General features: G+C 38.4%; 1 protein-coding gene across 1 annotated transcript in view; it reads left to right on the plus strand.

Moving 5' to 3' along the window:
- The window catches only part of LOC129770295 (high affinity cAMP-specific and IBMX-insensitive 3',5'-cyclic phosphodiesterase 8), a 495,796-nt gene that overhangs the window by 107,067 nt on the left and 370,811 nt on the right, over nucleotides 1–17,918 (plus strand). Inside the window, exons 2-3 of the mRNA XM_055773030.1 lie at nucleotides 11,630–12,174; nucleotides 12,613–13,210. Of these exons, the coding sequence (XP_055629005.1) occupies nucleotides 12,776–13,210 (435 nt within the window). The 5' untranslated portion in view covers nucleotides 11,630–12,174; nucleotides 12,613–12,775. The remainder of the gene's footprint in view (nucleotides 1–11,629; nucleotides 12,175–12,612; nucleotides 13,211–17,918) is intronic.

The following is a 17,918-nucleotide window of genomic DNA, read 5'->3' on the forward strand; positions in this document are numbered from 1 at the left end:
GTATTTTTCCGTTCTAATCGAGAATGAACTTTGCGAAGAGGATAGTTGAATGTTTTCTGTCTCAAATAAAGTGAGGCATAAACAGAGAATAGAAGTGGAGTTTTATCTGTGAATAAGTGTTGTTGAACGAATTTCGATGCGATTTTACCCACACCTGGTGGTAGAAAGCAAGTATGCAAAATTTCGAAAGAACATGTTGAAATCGAAAAGCAATTTTTATCAGTGCAAAATATCTCCACCGATACTCTTCACATCTTTCTATCGCGGTGCCGCTGTGCCTATGACCGCTGGCTCACCATCTCGTTTGTTTTGATATAGTTTTCGTTCCATCAACAGAACTATCAGTTCATTCTCGATGTCAGTGAATGCTCAAGCCGAAAATATCACCTTTCATTGCGTCCTGGTGAAATTTTCATTGGTCATACACCCATAAACTCAGTACTCAAATGTGCCGTTGCCCATCGATGTGTGTGCAATAAGCGGCACAAAAATGGGACCGGGGCTAGAAACATACCAGGAAAACATACACACGAACACGCGTTTATACGTCTGACGCGGTGTCAGTGAGATGATATTTCCTTGTATGGAATTTTGTTCCCTTCCACTGTCAGCTGATCGAAGATGCGTATGAAAATTTCGGGCGTAAATTCTCAGTGAGACAGTGGAACGAATGAGTGTGGGGAATAATGCAAAAACCAAATGTTCCACGTGACGGAGTGTCGGTCGCATGTAATTAAGTTTGGTTCATTTGTCATGAACTGCAGGGGCATTGGTGGTTGATTTTGATGTTGTTTCAATATCTTGCGCTGTCAGTAAAGTGAGTGTGAGATTTTGCAACTCTGGTAGAAAGTCTCAACTTTCTGAAATTGTGTGAAAACCATATTATATATAAGAAAAAAAAAAATCTATAATTAATTTTAAATTAAGAAATCGTAGGTTGGTTAAGCAGTTTGGATTTCTTACAAATTTTCAAAAATGGGTGTATTGTCAAGACAGCGTGTCCTCAGATCATCCTAATTCTGATTTATATATTAGGTGTACCGGTAAGTTTCTTCGGTTTTATAACAGATGGCGTAACTTGATTATTATTCAAGTGAATCAAATTTCCAGACATTCATTGGAAAGCTACTGTAATTGCGCATCTTTTTCAGTATATGTCAAAAAGTTGAAGCGTAAACAACATAGTTTTTTGCCACTTCGAATATGTCGAATTTCGTACCAACGAGAGTGTTTTTGCGGGGAGTGTTACTTCATTACTTCAATATGAAGAAAAAAGCTGCGGAAAGTCATCGCATTTTGGTGGAAGTTTATGGTGACCATGCTCCAACAGAGCGAACGTGTGAGACGTGGTTTGCACGGTTCAAAAGTGGTAATTTTGACTTGGAAGACGAAGAACGTTCCGGACCGCCAAAAAAGTTTGAAGATGAAGAATCGGGGGCTTTACTCGATCAAGATCCGTCACAAACGCAACAAGAACTTGCAAACCAAATCCGATCGTTTAAAAGCAATGGGAATGATCCGAAAGATATGTCATTGGGTGTCGAATGAATTGAAGCCACGAGATGTCGAACGCCGTTTTTTCACGTGCGAACAACTGCTCCAACGGCAACGGCAACGGTTTTCTTTTGCAGCGAATCGTTACTGGCGATGAGAATGCTGTCTATTTGGTGGGACCAGCTGGGTGTGGTGTACTATGAGCTGCTAAAACCGAAAGAAACCATTACGGGAGACCACTACCGACGACAATTAATGCGTTTGAGCCATGCACTGGAGGAAAAACGGCCACAATACGAAAAAAGACACGATAAAGTTATTTTGCAGCACGACAATGCTCGGCCGCATGTTGCGAAACCGGTCAAAACGTACTTGGAAACGCTGAAATGGGAGGTCCTATCCCACCCGCCGAATTCTCCAGACATTGCTCCGTCCGATTACTACTTTTTTCGATCGATGCAACATGGCCTGGTTGACCAGCACTTCTCCAATTTTGATTTGACAATCAAAAATTGGATCGATTCGTGGTTAGCCGACAAACCGGCCGATTATTTCCGCAGAAAGAACCGTGAATTGCCAGAAAGATGGGAAAAAGTTGTGACTAGCGATGGGCAATACTTTGAATATTAAATTTGTGTACAATTTTGCAGAATAAAGCATATTTTTTAAAAAAAAACAAGAAACTCCTATTACCTCAAAGACAAAATTTAAAAAAAAAACATTTCTAAAATTTCCCAAAAATGAAACAAATATACGAGTAAGGGTAGAATCCACGGAATTGCTGTTAAATAACAGTACCAGCGATACAAAATATAAAATCTACGAATTGTTTGCAAAATCTGTTTTTTGTACATGAAAAAAAAGTTAGAGTAAAGTTATGTATTCAACCATTTTATTTTCAAATTTATTATCTTAGATTGTGCTACGTTAAAAAGTCCAGTAATTTAGCTGAAGACCACTTTTCAATTTGACAATTTCTAAATTTTTGAACGAAGGCATACAAAATATTTCGTAGTCAAAAATAGTTTCTAATGAACTTGATTACATTTAAAAATTATTATTTTTGAAGCCATTATGGAATTGTATCTAGTTCCAAAAAAACGAAGAGGATAGCAGCTGATTCGGAATGGAGAATTAATTTGAAAGTTAGATTAGGAACAAGCTTATCTCCTTATAACAATGCTTATAAATAGCAGTTGTAAACTTTGTTCTAGAAAAATTCTTACTTACTAGTATTTAAGATCATATCTCACATTCTCGGTAGACGGTTGTTTGACAAATTCCAGCTGTCTTCTACCTTATTGCCTATATTCTCACTAACTTTATATCACATCAACTTTTAACACAACTTTTAAAATATGTCCAACATATTTGATCCATTCTTCCTAACAATTACTATTGTTAATTGGAAATTACTTGAAATTGAAAAGTATTTCTAGAGAGCGAAATTGCAGTCTTCGTGCTTTTCAATGCATGAAAATATAATAGCATCAGCGGCACTGCAATGAATACCTTCCATTGGAAACGAGTTTTCTGCTATAACATTACTATGACGTAACCTGCAGTTGCTCTCTCTATTTACTACCTTAGCTGTGCTAAGCAGTTTCCAGTCATTACCTGATGAATTCCTGCTTCAGACCCGACTGCAGTAACTATCCCTCCCATCTGGGGATAAGCATCCCACCTAAGCTAGATAATGGAAGCGGTTGAAATCCGGTGTGAGGGGGTCCATAACCAGTGGCTGTGTTTTCCTCGTCGGAAAAAGTTCCTTTCCCAACCCAACCAAACGTCACCGACAATCGTGGAGCAAACGATTGGCAAACGAGGGGGTGGAAGAAAGCCACTAGAAAACCATATTATCCACAGCCATAATAAAATTCCATTCGCCGTCGCCATCGCCGACAACGCTGGCTATCACAGCGCGGTGTGGGCAATGAAATTCAATTATTGCCCAAAGTTTCTCCGGGATCAGGTGGAAGTTCTTTCGAGTGGAAAAGCTGAAGCCACAATCAAGAGTGGGGAATATGCGGAGTTTGCAAAATTCTGTGTGTGGATATAGAGTAGTGTTTGAGATAAGACAATTTCTGTTCACTTCGTCCTGTTATTATCGAGTTGCTGGTGCGAGAGTCCTAACCCAATCTAGCGGTTATCATACGAGAGCGAAAAGAGCAAATTGATTTTTTTCCCCAGTTTGTAAATCGATGTCATCATTGTGGGATGCGGGACCACATCTCGACAGCAATTGTTGTTTTATGACGCGTGATCGAAATTGCTTCCAATCGTTACTGTTGGTTGGATGATATTGACGGGAGAGTAATTGGGCCGAAAAAAGGGGATTTTCAAGCGGTTTCCTAGGGTTGATTCTTTGAGGGTTGTGTTTTCATATTCAATCAATTTTAAGTTAATCGAGGAAACCTTTTGAGAAATTCAATCAAGTGAAACAATCATGTAATTTAATCATGTTATTCATACATAGAACTAAGGTAAATGATGTTGGTTTGTCCAGTCCAAAATACGAGATATGGCTATTAAATAACGAGACTGCGCGCCTAGAGGAGTCGGGGGAAAAACGAATAGTGCGTTCGGTAGTTTGAAGTGTCTGCTATAAACGTACGAAACGTTTATGTCACTATAGTAGTTTGCGAGCAGCAGTGGTTTGAATGGAACGTGGTTTGTAGTGCGCATCGGAAATCATGTGTGACGAAAAACACGAACAATAACGCGCTGTCGGTGAAGCAATTTTTAGCCGATAATGGCATCTCAGTGCTCGAACTTGCCCCGTACTCGCCAGATCTAGCCCCATGCGACTTTTTTCTATTCCCCAAGATCAAATCCGTATTGAAAGGTACCCGATTTCAGTCCGTAGAAGAGGCGAAGGGTTGTTTATCATACCTATAATTAGCACATTACACAGTAGCCATTTAGGCGTAAGAGTTTTCCTTCTGTTCTTCCATTATCCAGTTAGACCGGACAGCGGAGACAGTTGACTGATCATTGTTGAGTTATTTATAGAGCAGTAGCCCGATGTGTCTTGCAGAGCAGAGCAGTTGTATGGATGAATCGATCTTATTTCGACCGTGGATCGATCTCCATCGCTGATGATTGTTGCGTGGACGTAGTTATTCTGTAACAACACAAAAATGGTCAATGAGGGCCCTGAGTTTTGAACTCACGGTCGGTTCAAAAGGTATCGCGACTTTCGAATTTACGCGGGTTACGTATATTCGATTCTAGATTTTTTTTTCTGGCATTGAGTACCAACATACTCATGTCTCTCACTTATGTTGACAAGTTCGGCTATTTTGAATGTTCAGTTAATTTTTGTTTTTCCTACACGTATTTTGAAACATCTTCGGTTTTTGCCTATTGCGTTCGTGTTTATCTCACATTGCCCATTTATTTTTTCGTAGCGCAACAAATTATAGATCCGACAATGACAATACACTTTGTTCTTTTTTACGCGATTTTTTTTTGCGTAATTTTGTTTTATGCGATTTTCTAGAAGTAACGCGATTCACTGGAAATAATTCATAATCACGTGATTATTTGGCGCACACGCATCAATCTCGTAAAAAATAACTCAGTGTTGTCTTCCCCGCATCATATCGGTTAGCCACTTCGTAGTATTTCCAGCGATTGCTGGAATATGCGTCTTGGTGTTCCCCGGTTAGTTGTCATACCAAGTACATTACATAGCGGATACCAGGGCCCGAAATATTCGAAGGTGAAAAATGAAGACCGACTCTACTCTCAGTAGCTTCGCTTCGACTAGAACTGCTTCGGCAGCCGCCGCCAACAAAAAAGTGGCTTGACTGGAAAATGAATTGACTAGCGTTGACTAGCGAGTATGACTGGTGAACTAGTCCAGTCAGTGGTTATTTTAACTGACGCGACTAATGAATACGAATCTGCTTCTTCATTCAACTGACTTCAATCCACACTTCCATTTCCCCCTGACACTAATTTTATACACGCGTACGCAATATTATTTCATGTCCATATACAGAGGAACGAAAACTTGATTTCTGATGCAAAAAAGACGGGTGGGTAATGTCGGGGACATAACCGGAGTGACGTAGGACTATACAAAGGGGACAGCTTTTTCTAAATATATATTTTAAATATATTGTTTTACCTTCTTCTTATACATGAATACCTACCTTCTTCTTCTTCTTAAATGGCACTAACGTTCCTAGAGGAACTTCGCCGTCTCAACGTAATATTACTTGCGTCATTTTTACTAGTACTTAGTTGAGATTTCTATGCCAAATAACACGCCTTGAATGCATTCTGAGTGGCAAGCTCTAGAATACGCGGGACCACAGTGCAAGTCGGAGGAAAGTTCTTTTACGAAAAATTCCCCCTGACCAGAACGGGAATCGAACCCGAACCCCCGGCATGTTAAGTTTTGACGCTAACCACTCGGCCACGGGAGCACATGAATACCTACCTATCTACCTGAAATATGGATTAGTTTACTGTTCACTCTTTATGAACATGTTGGGAGTTCTGAAAAGAACCTTTGGTGTTGTGTTTTTGCGTTTTTTTACAAACTTTCTCATTTTTTTCTCACTGTCCTATAATTGATTCTTGATTTTTTTTTCTAAAGGCTTTGTCCTTATTAAATGTTCAACGCCGGGCATCTTTTGGCGTATACATATATCGTACAATCAAAATGATGGCTGTGATAGGGAATGCATAGGTAGTCATCAGCTCATTCACTATCATATATTTCACTATTGAGCACATTACCGTACCTTAAACTGTGGTTTCGGAGACGAATGAATTGTATGATTTGTAGTCTCCGCAAACAAAGTAAATAAAAATGAAAAAGAACTGAGGTTTTGCAGACGAAATCTACGATCTGTCGAGAAATAAACGAGCTATAAGCGTTCTGAAAAACTAACAGTAAATACAGGGACGAATGACCTTCGGATTAAAGTCCTTTAAAATAAGAACAGAGCAGCAGGAAATACATAGCTCATTATGTTGCTCCCCAGTTATGTTTCTATACAATGCAGATATAACGTCAGTCAATTTTCAACATCAGTTATCAACCAAAGCTGAATGATCAATTTAAAAGACACTAACCACCAATAAGCTCAAAAACAAGCATAAACAAAATAATTCAGTTCATATTATATGTCATATTATGTTCCGACATCGGTTTTTCATCGAAGACGATGAGCGTCATGAGTTTCGTCAATGCATCTTTGAGCGTATCGTAGCGGAAGTCTCGCGTCTGACCCACTACAATAAGCGGTTAACCATTACGGCGTGGGAAATTCAGATCGCAATCAGTCTGTTGCTGCCCGGTGAACTTGCATGCGGTTTCCGAAGGTACCAAAGCGGTGAAGAAGTATACTAGCACCAAATAAAGATTCGGAAGCAAACCCAAAAAAGGGACCACAAAATCATCTTTAATCTAAAGAGTTTATTGTTTTGTTATCCCTCGATATCCTCATCTTGTTCGGCTAAACCTGTTTAGCGATTGCGTTTGCCACTCGCCACAGGATTCACAGTTGGAAAATTTCTTCCCATCCAGCTTGGGACATGTTGGGTCATAATTTGGCCCCAAACTCTATGTTTACAAAAATGTCCAACTAAATATGTCACATTACAGGTCCGTCCAATTAGCTAAATGTCGAACTAAATGTAAATTACTGTACATTCAATCTGGAAGCAATTTAATTGGTGAAAATTGAATAATCGGGAAATTCCCCAACCATCAATAAGCTAAGAACAACTGCCAAATTCTCATACTCATCATATCCTGGCAAACAAATTATGAAAAAATCAATTTGTGTTTTATTATTATTTTGGATAATATTTTAGAATGCATTAAACTGTATTTCGTAAATTCTTTTTTGAAAGGTTTAATAGCCCTGATAAGCGCCGTGTTTTATGGAATGGTTCCAATTTAGAAAACTTAGTACTCGTGGTTTTGAAAAAAACCATTTCGAACGCCCTCGATGCCGCCCTGTTCTGGATTTGCCACCAAAGCAGTTTGTTTGAAGAACAAACTTGTTTCTTCTGCTACCTGCTGCAGTTTTGCGATTGCCACTCGCCACTCGCTGCAACCGCCTGTTGTTGTCTTGATGTCCACCGAACCGAATGTGGTCTGTTCTGTATGCGGATTTTCTTATCGTCGCGAGCAGCTTTGCCAGCTAACTCGATCACTTCGGCGGCCGAAACTATATAACGCCAACTGGTGCACTGATACTAACGCGCTCGGCCTAGCTACCCTTGCGGAGCAATTGGCGGATACACCTACGGGAAACTGGAGACCAACACTGTTCGAGCGGGATTTTGCCTTTCCTTCCACTTTTCCTCCTTTGCCATGTCCAGACATGGCTGCTTGTGTTGGTTTGTTGATGTGATGTGATGCGAAACGATGTGGTGTACGGTTTGGATGAAAATGATCGTTACGGAAGGAAGGAAGGAAGGTATTGTATTATAGAGACTTTAAACTTTTGCAGTTCATTCGTCTCTAGCCTTGAGAAAGGCCCTTTGAAAACTCTACTCTATTCTACTCCAGCGCTACCACCTCCGCCCTCTTGCCTTGAGAAAGGCACTCGATCCCTCGCCGTCCAGCCCGTCCAGCAACGATGTTATCCAGTCGGTGTCCACACAAAGAATGATAGCGGAGCGGGGATTTTTAAGCTGAATGGCTGGCTCGAGAATTACGCATGTGTGAGACTGCGACCAATGTTTCGTTCATATTTTTTCTTTTTCCTTTCCAATCGTGCTTCATTGTATTTCGCTGCTGCTCTGGTTGCCCGTTTTGGTCGGTACGATTTGAGGAGCACAAAATGGACCAATCAAAAATGGGCACATAGTGCATTTGGACAATGCTTGATATTTCACAATTATTCAATTGTTTATCTCAAGAAAAATGAAATGTTATTCGTTATAATAGATGCGTAGATATATTTCCTATCAATTGATGCAAACACCTTTGCGATCTATTGAGAAATGCTCGAGATATAAGCGTTTCAAATCTTGCATTTTTTCCTACTTGTTCAGTGCCAAGATTTTCATTTCACCCCCTATATCTTCCGGTTAGACGTAGTTCTACGTCAAAAGTAGTTACCCCATCAATGGGCGGTTTATTGTCTACCCACCGTGAACTCTAACCAACGATCTTAGACATTTATCAAGTATGCTATAAAGGTCCTCGCGTTAGTATTGGTAAATAGCGAGCAAAATAGCGCACATACTGCACGCTATTTTATACGTTTGAGTAATTTTCGTGTACGATACAAAAAAAATCTAGCCCACCTGTAGCGTATGTCAAACCACGTTGAACTCAAACATCGATGCATGCACACGTACATGGGAGAGAGAAAGAGAGAAACGAATTCGTTTTGGGGGAAGTCACTTCAAAATGCAATGAGGACAATTCGCGTTGACGGCGAAATGGTGTCGACATCTGGATACGACATTAGTTTGTATGAGGCCAACTCTTCTCTATCAGATTAGTCGGCCCAAAGGCAGTTTTAAATTACTAAAATTTATATGATTTTTTTTTCTTAGCGTTATTTACCTACTAGGTGCACGTTGTTCTGACCCTAATTTAAACTATTTTGTATGAATTTTCAGATATTCTCACCAAAACTTACCATTATAATGTAAAATTATCTTTAGACACTATTTTCGTATGATATTTTTTTTACTACTGTTAAGTAAAAGTGATTTTCATTTACATGTAGTACTAATTTGATTTGGGAAAAATAATTGTCATTCATATTTTTATTTTAAAAGTGTGTTCATTTCTTCTGCAAATCTTTATTGTCATGCCTACTCCCCCATTCCGTATACGAAGCTCAATGCCGTCAACGCGGATTTGTCTGGAAAGAATAAAATGATATAGTCGAGTCGGTAGAGGGAGATAGCGACTAAACGCCCGAATGACTGTTTAGTCGTTTTGGCGGAGAAACTGCGTGAAGTAGTCAAAAGTCATTACTAACTGAATACGGATTTAGTCAGTCAGATAGTCAGCTGACTATCTTCAGTTGACTATGACTATGCCGAGCCCTGGTGGATACAGTGTTCATAGGCCGTGCCAAATAGCAATTGAACGGTAATATATAATTAGAAACCAGTTTGATACAGGATTATATTATGGTTTTGGATGTGTGGGTGAATGTTTGCTATAATAGATTTTGCATCTACATGTTTGTTCTTTTTTTTATGAATCGTTTATTTTTACAGGCTCAGTTACATAAGTTTTAAGGAGCCGAATCCTTAACTAGATTTCAATAATTATATATAAACAATTTCTTTTACCCTATGGTTAGTAAGGTAGAAATCGATTACTGGCGGTTTTTTCAGGAAAGGATGGAATATAAAGATTGCAACAATGTTGATGATCACAGTCAACCCTTAAATATATTCGTACATCTGTAGTGTATTTACATTTCAACTTATTCTACTGTTTAAAGCGAGGGGACCAATTACTCGCAAGGGAAGAAAAGGAGGGTATAAGGATATAAAGACAATCACACACGAAGATCGATAGCTTTATGGAAAACATATATTTCGAACTTGTAATCAAGGTCTAACTGAGTCAGCACATCTCTCACTGGACCATTGGGCTGTCTTCCTCGAGCCCGAAGGGAATTTTTTAGATTCGATCTGGCGAAAAGATACAACTAGCACGACTAAACAACGAGCTCGATGTCGTGATAACCTTGGCCACAAACGCAGAGATTGCTGCTGACAAGATTGAAACGATGGTTTAATTACGGACTAAAGAATAAAATTTATTGAAGCCAATTTGACGCTGATAAATGTTGCATTCAATCGCAACCACCTTTGCTAATACGTCAGCCTTCTCATTACCCGGAATTGAGCAATGTGAAGGAACCCAGACAAAGGTGATGACATAACAGCGTCTTGATAAAGCACTCAAAGCTTCTCATTCGGCGAGTGCTTTTCCGGCCTTACTGAACGAATAGCTTCGACAGAGCTAAGACTATCCGTTACAATGAAATAGTGTTCAACAGGTCGTGAGGCGACGCTGTCCAGCGACCAGTGAATCGCTGCCAATTCAGCAATATACACTGAGCAAGGATACTGAAGACTGTGGGAGGTGCTAAAAAATCGTCGAACACTCCAAATCCCGCAGTCTCGTTCATAGAGGACCGTAAAGTACATATTATCACAATTGATACGCTCATCCTTTGTTGGAATGAACCCCGATTGATGATAATCTAGAATTCCATGGATATCCTGCTTCATGGACAGATCAAAATGTACAGAGGAATCGATGTAGTCAGGAAAACAAACACGGTTGGGAATATACGAAGAAGGATCAACCAGCATGGAGATGAATTCGTGATATGAGCTCATGAATCCAGAATGAAAATTTAGCTAGATAAGCTGCTCAAAAGTTCGTTTATAAGGGGGGATTATGAAGCTGCCTTCTAAATGGCAACAAGTTTGCGAACAAAACGGCGCATATTTGACTTAAATGGGATAATTTCAAGTATGTTAAATAAAGCGTCAAATTTCGATCAGAAATACGACATTTCATTTTCCCCAACCCTATATTTGTTTTCTTCCAAAGCAGAAAACCCATTCATTATTAAGCAGCATTCATTCTAGCTCGCAGTAGAGGGGTAAAAATCATGTATTGGAGCCTATGAGATAATTCGACACGAGATCCGGTTGACTTGCATTTGACCCCATTTCCGCTGGAATACTTTTTTTCCGCCTTCAAAATCAACTCTCTTCCCATGTTATATGATGAAAAATCACGATAACAGGGAATTAACTGCGCACATTGTTAGCATTGATGAAAATTTTATCAGTAAGTGCGCCGTGTGTGTTGCGTTCGCATCTGTCCGCCGGGTAGCGAACCTCGGCATCGATTTATGTTCCAAGAGATTGGCTCGGAAATTTCCTCATAAATGTTTTTGAGTTTATTCTCGGGAACGAAAATAACTTCTTTGCAATTTAAGGAGATATTTAAATTATTATCTCCCCTCCATATTATGAACAACGATGGTTCAGAAATCTAGAAAATTGAGCGGATTTTCCCCAGTTGTTTCGTTGTTGTATTTTTTGCTTGATTGTTACTCAAACCCAAAAGAGATCACACTCGCTAATCGTTTTCCTTCTTCATTTTCAGTCTACTTTCAGTGCCAGGCGAAGGTGCTTTCTTTGGCAACCATCACCAGAAGGGGGTAAAACAAACGACGGAACACCACCAGTGAACCCTCATCCGGCGTCAAGTTCCCCATCATCCCCGCCATCGGCATCACGTCTTAAACAAAAACATCCAAGCTATATAGGAAACAGCTGGAAAATAGCATCATCAGAGCCGTGGAGGCGGAAATACGCAAACCAAATTTCGTGCGCTCGACAAGAAGACGAAGATGATGTTGTGATTCAGTGTTGAAAAGTCGGTTGAGTGATTCTTTCTCGAGCGACACAAATCGTTGCTTGTGGTGGTGGTTTTGGGTGGATATTTAGCTCCAAAGAAAATTGATAGGTTTATGTTTTGAACGCTGGGGTCGGTTTTGATCAATGGCGGTGGTTTGGCAGAGAAAAATGTGCTCAAGTCCGAAATGACGAAGAATAAAATCGTGCTGAAGTGTTATTGAATTTATGAAATTTTGTGGAGGCGCCGGGGGGATGAAACAATAGCGCACAGAAAAGAAGTGAAAGCGAAGGGTAAATTAATGTTCTGATACTTGTTTAGCTGACCTGTGTTGCAGGATGTGTATTACTCAAATGTCGAGTGCCAACAGCAGCTGTAACTCGATCCGACACTAAGCTGGTTTGGGGCGAAGTGCGCGGTGGGCTTACTTCGAATGGAAAGTGATGGTATCGAAATAAATTTTAGAAAGTTCTAAAAGTATCAAACGAGAATTATAAATTACATTAGGAGCTCTGGCTCAATTAGTTATTCGCGACTTGTTCTTTGAATACATTCTTACATTTTATTTTAAAAAATCCATTCTCGAGTTCACCGCGTGCTTTAAACAGCAGGCTCTCCTTACGTCGTGATTAATGAGCTTTCCACCCCGAGGCACTGCACAAATTGATTTTATACCAGCGAAGTGTTTTTGTGTGTTTCCACCCTTAAATCCCTTACACTTGTTCTCACAGCAATTCGTGAAAATTATCAGAGGTAGCATATTTTCCAGCATATTAGTGTGTGAATTCAAGTTGAATTGAAGAATAAAAAAGCCCATAAAAAAGTACATATATATAGAGCCAAAGATGAGGTGTTTCAAGTGATATGGGGGCACTCTGCGGAAGGGCTACTTGAATGTGGCTGAATGGTTTCTGCTGCGGTGGCCTTTGCGGTACCGAAGACGGCGTCCTGAAGGGGGATCGGTTTCAGCACGAGCACGAGCTGAACGGCACCGGTCTGGATTGTGCCGAAAATTCCGCCCCGACCACCTCTCGAGGCTCGGCTCAGCACAACGGGTCCTCCCATGACGGTATGGGTTGTACGCCCAGTATCCTCTCCAGCGGCAGTGGCAGCTCCAGCAGTCAGCAGCACCGCAAGGATAGCGGTGGTGGTGGTCCAGTAGTTGAGCGGACCTGTGGCGCTGCAGTTACCGGTTCCGGCAACGAAAGTAACGGTGCTAACAGTGGCAAACTCGCCAACAACAATGCCGCTCTGAACCGGGCTCAAATGTTTGAGTTTGGCGGGAAGGACGTAAGCGGTGGAACGTCCGGAACGGGGGCAGAAGAAAAGGTAATTTGTTTTGACTTTGTTGTTCTAGCATTTTCTTCCCCCACCTTCTTGGCGAGCAGCACGGGAACTCGTGTTTGGCCAGAGGCGAAGTTTAAAACCGATGTAATGTGGATTGTAATTTATCTACTGTTTTCTTTTTAAATGGAGCTTTAACTGCAAACAGCTTCAGAAGTGGTTTACATTGTTTTTTTTTTGCTGCAGATAATTAATTATGAAATGTTCGAATGAGAGGTTCAACTTATTTTATCCCAGAGAAGAAGCAATATAATTAATCATAAATATAACGTTTACGAAATACATTGAATGACACAGAGTTCCAGTAGCTTTCTCTTATGAGGAAAATAATGAAACGGCAAACAGGAAACATTCTCTCAGATTTATGAAAAAGGCTTAGAAAAATTTTATATGTGAGTTATTAACACTTTCGTCGCCCAACGCGACGTTTCTGAGATTATTGCGGAGAAACATTCGGAAAGGGATAGGAAAAGGTGGTGCTGAACCGACACCACTCCCATCCCTTGGATCTCGGGAATAGCGCTTCCTACCGAATTCTTAGTACATAGTGTCAAATGAAAGGTGTCACAACACAGACAACTTGTTTGTATGACAATTTCGATTGCTTATGATCTGCTTTTCAAAACAAGCCATATAAATTGAATTTACCTATTGTCTTTAGTACATGGCATGGCGTAATTTGAGTAATAAAAGTCTTGGTGGTCCTGAGCAGATCTCAAGAAGGTGGTACATTCTTTGCCCTTTCCGTTTCCGTTTGTGCATGTGCTGCTTTACTAATGGCATTTCGTTATCACACGATTTTCGTCTCTAACACCTCCTTTGTCTAAAGCCACTCCACCAATTCCATTTCCGATCTTTCATGGTAGTTTTCAATTAACCGGAAGTCACCATCTTCGATTGCAAAATGTCATCGGAATACGATATTCGACTTCTGCTGTTTATAGGCTGACCAAAAGTAACGTTTTTTAGCCATTTTTTTATTGTTCCCTCTTTTTATCAATCTGTACCGTATTTTGAGTATAAAGAAAAAAAACCTGTAGGTGTTGTTGTACAACGCGACTTGTTCGGAAACCCGTGCCTCAAACTATGGTTTCTTATTTAACAGAGATCGGTTAGTAACCTTTCAGACATTTAGTTGATACAGGTGAAATAGAGTATGATAAATTTATTAAAACTGTGGTTTCATTTTCTGCGTATTGTAACGCATTCTACATTGAAAGGCTACTCCAGGAGAAACAATGTATGGATTGTATCAAAGTTCATTCCGAAAAGGTCAGATATTCCAAGCAGCATTGATGAAAAAAACTTCCTGTTCGAATAGGTGAAGATATTTTGTTTCATAAGTGGACAATGATTGAGGGAATTAGAATTTATGAGATAAAAATGCAGAGCTAAGAATATGTGCCCTTCGCAAATTGGAAGGGGCAAATGTCTATAGAAATGGAAAACGAACTTTTAGAGTGTAAGTATGAAACATTTTTCAATATTTCATTTTTTTAATATTTCAAATACAGCTAATTTCAAGAAAAATGTAATACAGGTCGGACTCGATTATCCGGAGTATTGATTTTTTTTTCACTCCGGATAATTGAATCCTTTGGATAATCGAGTCAAAACAATTTTTTTTCTTTATTTGTTTTTTTGCATGTATTTTTCGTTTTTTGAAAATAAAAGAGGAATTTGATTTTTGATTCATCCCCTTAAAGTCAAAAACACCTTTCTCACAAAAATTAATTTATCCAGATTCTCTCAGGAGGTGATAGACGATCATATTTGATGAAAAAAAAAAAAATCCTCCTACGCATATGTTCGTATTTCAACAATGACAGAGTTACAGAACTTTTTTTTTGTTTCGAACTCTGTTGCTTCAAACTGGTTCTACATTAAAAAGAACGCAGCGGAAGACGATTCTTATGCTTTCATTTGAAAGATGAGAAAATTTAGTACAGGATATAGTAGTGGAACAACTAAATTAGTGAATTTTAATAACATTTTGGAAGTGAAACACTTAAAAGTTAATAATTTTTAATGTGTTATTATTAATTTTATCCTAAACATTTATATTAAACTAGATTGTTTCTATCAATTAAAATGAAGTTCTTTAGCCGCTCCACAATTTATTCTTTGACGCACAACTTCTATCTTTCTGAATTTGGCTGCAATATCGATATAAACCCTTCCTGGTGAAAATTCAAGCAAAATCTTCAAAAATCACTATTTTTTCCATCACTGTACATGTAGTAGCCACTTAAACTTCACCTTAACGTTGAAAGGTAACATTTCTTCATGAAATAAGCCATATTTGAAATGTAAAAAAAAATCCAAACTGAATATAATCGAGACCAAAATTGTATATACAGGTAAACTTCGATATAACGTACATTTCACTTTCAAAATTGTACGTTTTATCGAGTTGTACGTTATATCGAAGCATAATAAAGTACTCAGAAACGTAGTCTATAATACATTATTGTGTTGCTGTTATAATAACTTCAATCAGAAAACGAAGCCAGCCATTCTCATGATATTTCCCTTCGTACTGTTGATTAAAGCTTGACTCATTTAGAATCCGGAATTTCAAAACCAGCTGTATTTCGGGATTGATTGAAGGTACAAAACTTGTTTTAGCATCACAATACAGATCATTCATTGTTCTATAAGAAAAAAAATATGGAAAAAAAATTCCTTTACACTTTGGAAATGTGTAAATGTATCGAGGTAAAATGTACGTTATATCGAGTGACTTTATATCGAGGGTACGTTATATCGAAGTTTCCCTGTAATCGAATAACATATAATCGAGTCTGTATATAATCGAGTCCGACCTGTACTGTATTCTATTAGTCAAATCATTTCATTTGGTACCAATATTGAGGGGATTGCAAAAAATACATAGTCGACCATTAGTGTTGTTCATAGTGTAGTGTATTCTCCAAATCAAGCCATTCAGCCATTTATTTGCGGCGGCCAAATTGAATTTTTCAAGATCATGGAATACGCAGTTTCATAATGACAGTAGAGTTAAATGTATGTTCCAAATTTCAGATAAAAAATTCAACAGGATCGGGCTCAATTTTCTATTAATGTGGGACAGCCCAACAAACATTCAAACATACATAGAAACAGATCAAGCTGAATAAAACCATTCGAAAAGTAATTAGTTGTTTGGGGACTGCGGCCATCTTGAAATTGGATTTTTTCATTATCTGCTATGTTCTACTAGTCGAGAACTTTCTTTTGATACATTTTGGGCATTTTTCATAAATAACAGTGTTCTACTAGTCAAGCCTTTTCATTTGATACCCATATTGAAAGGGTTCTGAGAAAATAGGTAATCCGCCATTATGTAGTAGACGCCATCTTGGATTTGCATTTTTTATAAATAACTGCATTCTACTAGTCAAGCCTTTGATACCCATATTAGCTATTCAATATAGAATGAATATACAAATTATTCAAAATTTCCGAAAATCAAAAATAAAATACTCCGGATAATCGAGTCTAAAATTCCGGATAATCGAATCACCTGTATTTCAAAGTTAAGGTGAAACTTAATTGGCTCTTATAAGTACAGTATAGTAAAAATCGTGATTATTGAAGATTTTATTTGAAGAATCACCTGGAATTGTTTGAAATGATATTGCAGCGAAATTGAATAAGATAGAAGTTAGTGTGTCAAAGAAAAAATTATAGCTTATAGCTATAGAGAGCTTTAATTTAATTGATAGAAATAACCATGTTTACTTTGCATTTTTGTGGTAAAATCAGTAATAAAACATTCAAAACCACTAATTTTAACCCTCTGAGTGCGGAGCAAATTTTGTGAGCATATGCGATTGAATAAAAAATGTGAAATGTACCGAATTTTCTCTTTGTTGACTTCCATTGTAAACACCCTGTAACTCACAACTGAATGGAACAAACAAAAAACAGCAAATGATTTTGTTTTAATGTAAAATGTGAAACACTGTTAAAATTCTGGAAAAAATTCACACATAGCTAGAAAAGGTGTAGGGACACATTTAAATATGAATTAGAGTAGTACTGAATCTTTTAATTCCCTAAGAACAAATTTCATTACTTCAAGATTTTTTTGAACAGTCATACCTCGATATAAGGCAACCTCGATATAAAGCAACCTCGATATAATGTAACTTTTTAAGATGCCTTAGAATTAAAAGCAAACAATACAGAAATCGTTTTTGGATTACAAATTATTTCGAATAAACGTTTCTAGTAAGTTTTCAAACAAATAAGTACGGTAAAATGGGGTAGCATTGGTCTTTTTCTCAATGTTTTGTGAATATGTCCTACCTAAACCCAATAATATTATGTTTTATGATCTCAAAACAAGTACTGGCCTAGTTAAAACGGAAAGAAAAAAACTCACGTTTTTTAAACATTTGAACTTATTAAAATAAATGTTTCACGTCCAGTTTTCCTTTTGAATCCCCATCTGGATAACGAAATTATTCTATAAAGTTGACTCAATTTAGTTCTGGAAAGTTCCGGCGCATACCGATACATGGTTGAATTTGTACTTAATGGAAATTTCACAATATAACTTTGAACATGTTTCAAGAACATAATTCAGCCGGCCGGATACCGGATATAGAAAAAAATCCACAATTTCTCATTAACACAACGTAAATCATAAAAAATCCGGCCTTGAAGCTATCGGCTATCCGGCCAA

The sequence above is a fragment of the Toxorhynchites rutilus genome, chromosome 2, assembly GCF_029784135.1.
Source record: "Toxorhynchites rutilus septentrionalis strain SRP chromosome 2, ASM2978413v1, whole genome shotgun sequence".
NCBI lineage: Eukaryota > Metazoa > Arthropoda > Insecta > Diptera > Culicidae > Toxorhynchites > Toxorhynchites rutilus.